Here is a 2,024-nt window from a genome sequence, read left to right on the forward strand (position 1 = left end):
GCCGCTGCAGCCCCTCTTCTAGGATGGGTTCTTGGGGGGGCAGGGAGCCTCCAGACGGATGGACGTGGGGTTCCCGGCACCCCTCGGCTTCGCGAGCGGTCCTGTGAAATAAACCGGTTGAAATTCCTCTTTCCTTGGGAAGTATTTACTGTAAGTATAGTGATGCAAACATCCATGAAAAGCTCCTATCCCGTATATCCTATAACTAAAGCACTGAATAGTCTGATACCGATATGAACTATATATATATATATCAGTGAAGCTCATGTCTTAGAATATGTATAATGTATATAAAATATATTTATAGATCTATAACTTCTGTTGTAAAGTATTCACTTTTTGTTTTTTTTATCCTTGTGTATTTGCACCTATTTAATGTTTAGACAAAGCTGATGCACTATGTTTTGTACTATGTTCTCTGAAACTGTAAATCTAGTGACAAACTATCTCTTGCAATAAATTTTTGTTAACTACTTAAGTATATCAAAAATCTTTCATTATAAGCCTCACGGATGTTGTTGCTCTATGTTCTTCTGCATCCTCTACCCCTGCTGTGCTGGGATAATCGGGTTTCGTATCCTTCAGTGATTTATCACGGATGCTCAGAGGCTAATACCTTGAGGGCAGCTGTCTCACTGAGCAAGAGAGAAAGGGTAACAGATCCGTTTGTGTTAGCAGTTTGATGTCACTGTGACAAATTTTGCCTTCTTGTCGTCTTCTTGCACAAACTGCTGACTGTTGGAGCTAATCCCTTTTCTACTAAACCAGAAAAAGACCGCGTAACAAAAATAACATCAGTGGTAGAAGAAAAAAGAATGGGTCAGCAGTGGTTTGACTTGCAGAGGAATGTTTCTTATGATGAAAACATACAGCACAGAGAGCCTTATTTCCATCAAACTTTCAGCTGATCTCCATTTCTCATGCCTACTTTTTGCACATGTGCAGGAGGGTCAGGAGGAACTTCTCATTGGGAATTTTGAATCTCACCAGGGGGATGGCTCAGGTTCTTACCTCGTTTCACTCCATTACCTGCAGCGTTGGGGTACCAAAAATAAGTGACATAGAATAGAAATAATGATAACATGTTGCCGTTATTTCTGACTGTATTTCAGAGAATTCTCCCTACCTCTGAAGCCTTTTTATTGCTGATGAAACTCGACTTCAGTCAGAGAAATCTTCTCATTCATGTTACTGTGAGATATTTCAGGCCCACACTTGTGACGGCCCAAAATAAAAGCAAAAATGATTGCGGGGCAGAGCCAGCTCTGCGAGTTAAAATGAAGTCTAGCCACGTGAGTGAAGCTAAGAATTTGCAGCATGACCTTTAGTGCTAGAAGTAGACCCTCCAAAATAAAAGGTAGGGGCTAGCTCTCAAATTAATTACTTCTTTTCATCTTTTATATATTATAATAGAATTATATATGGTTGAATTGAAATAGTAGTTTTGGAAGATTATTAATATGCATCACATATTATCCATTCAAAAAGTAATATTATAGCCTAAAAGATATGTATCTGGTTATTTTTTCTGCATCTATAGCGTTAGTATTTACCTATATCAATATGGAAAGTTTTAGTATAATAATGCATTAAAACTATAGCAAGCAGCATCTTGTCAACTCTGATTACAGTGTGGGATACTCAACTTTTCCTTGTCCTGCCATTAGAAAGGGCTAAACTACATTAATAAACAAAAAGTTGACAAGAGCAGATGAACGGTCTCGTTATGGATTGCTTCTCAGAACCCCTGCCTGATGCTGCCACAGAGCAGGATGTTACTGGGCATCCATTTATATAATGCCATTAAGAGGGTAAATTTTCTCTAGCTTGTAATTTCAAGTGAATGCCCATTTCTAGCTATCTGGTAACTAGAAATTACATAAGTGACTTTATCCTTCTGCTTTATTTCAAGAGTAAGCCTGCCCAATCTATATGTCTCACTACCGTCTACAGCAAGCAGGCTGCAAGCCGCGCTGCTCAAGCACTGAAACTTGTATCTGAAGCTTGAAGGCGGCTGCTTGCTG

At 39.1% G+C, this 2,024-nt stretch overlaps 1 protein-coding gene across 1 annotated transcript in view; it reads left to right on the top strand.

Moving 5' to 3' along the window:
- ZNF804A (zinc finger protein 804A) overlaps positions 1-1,328 on the top strand; it is a 36,950-nt gene extending 35,622 nt beyond the window's left edge. The window contains exon 5 of the mRNA XM_031554278.1: positions 1,113-1,328. Within this exon, the coding sequence (XP_031410138.1) occupies positions 1,113-1,328 (216 nt within the window). The remainder of the gene's footprint in view (positions 1-1,112) is intronic.
- Positions 1,329-2,024: the final 696 nt, after the last annotated feature.

Source organism: Meleagris gallopavo, chromosome 7 (assembly GCF_000146605.3).
Source record: "Meleagris gallopavo isolate NT-WF06-2002-E0010 breed Aviagen turkey brand Nicholas breeding stock chromosome 7, Turkey_5.1, whole genome shotgun sequence".
Taxonomy (NCBI): domain Eukaryota; kingdom Metazoa; phylum Chordata; class Aves; order Galliformes; family Phasianidae; genus Meleagris; species Meleagris gallopavo.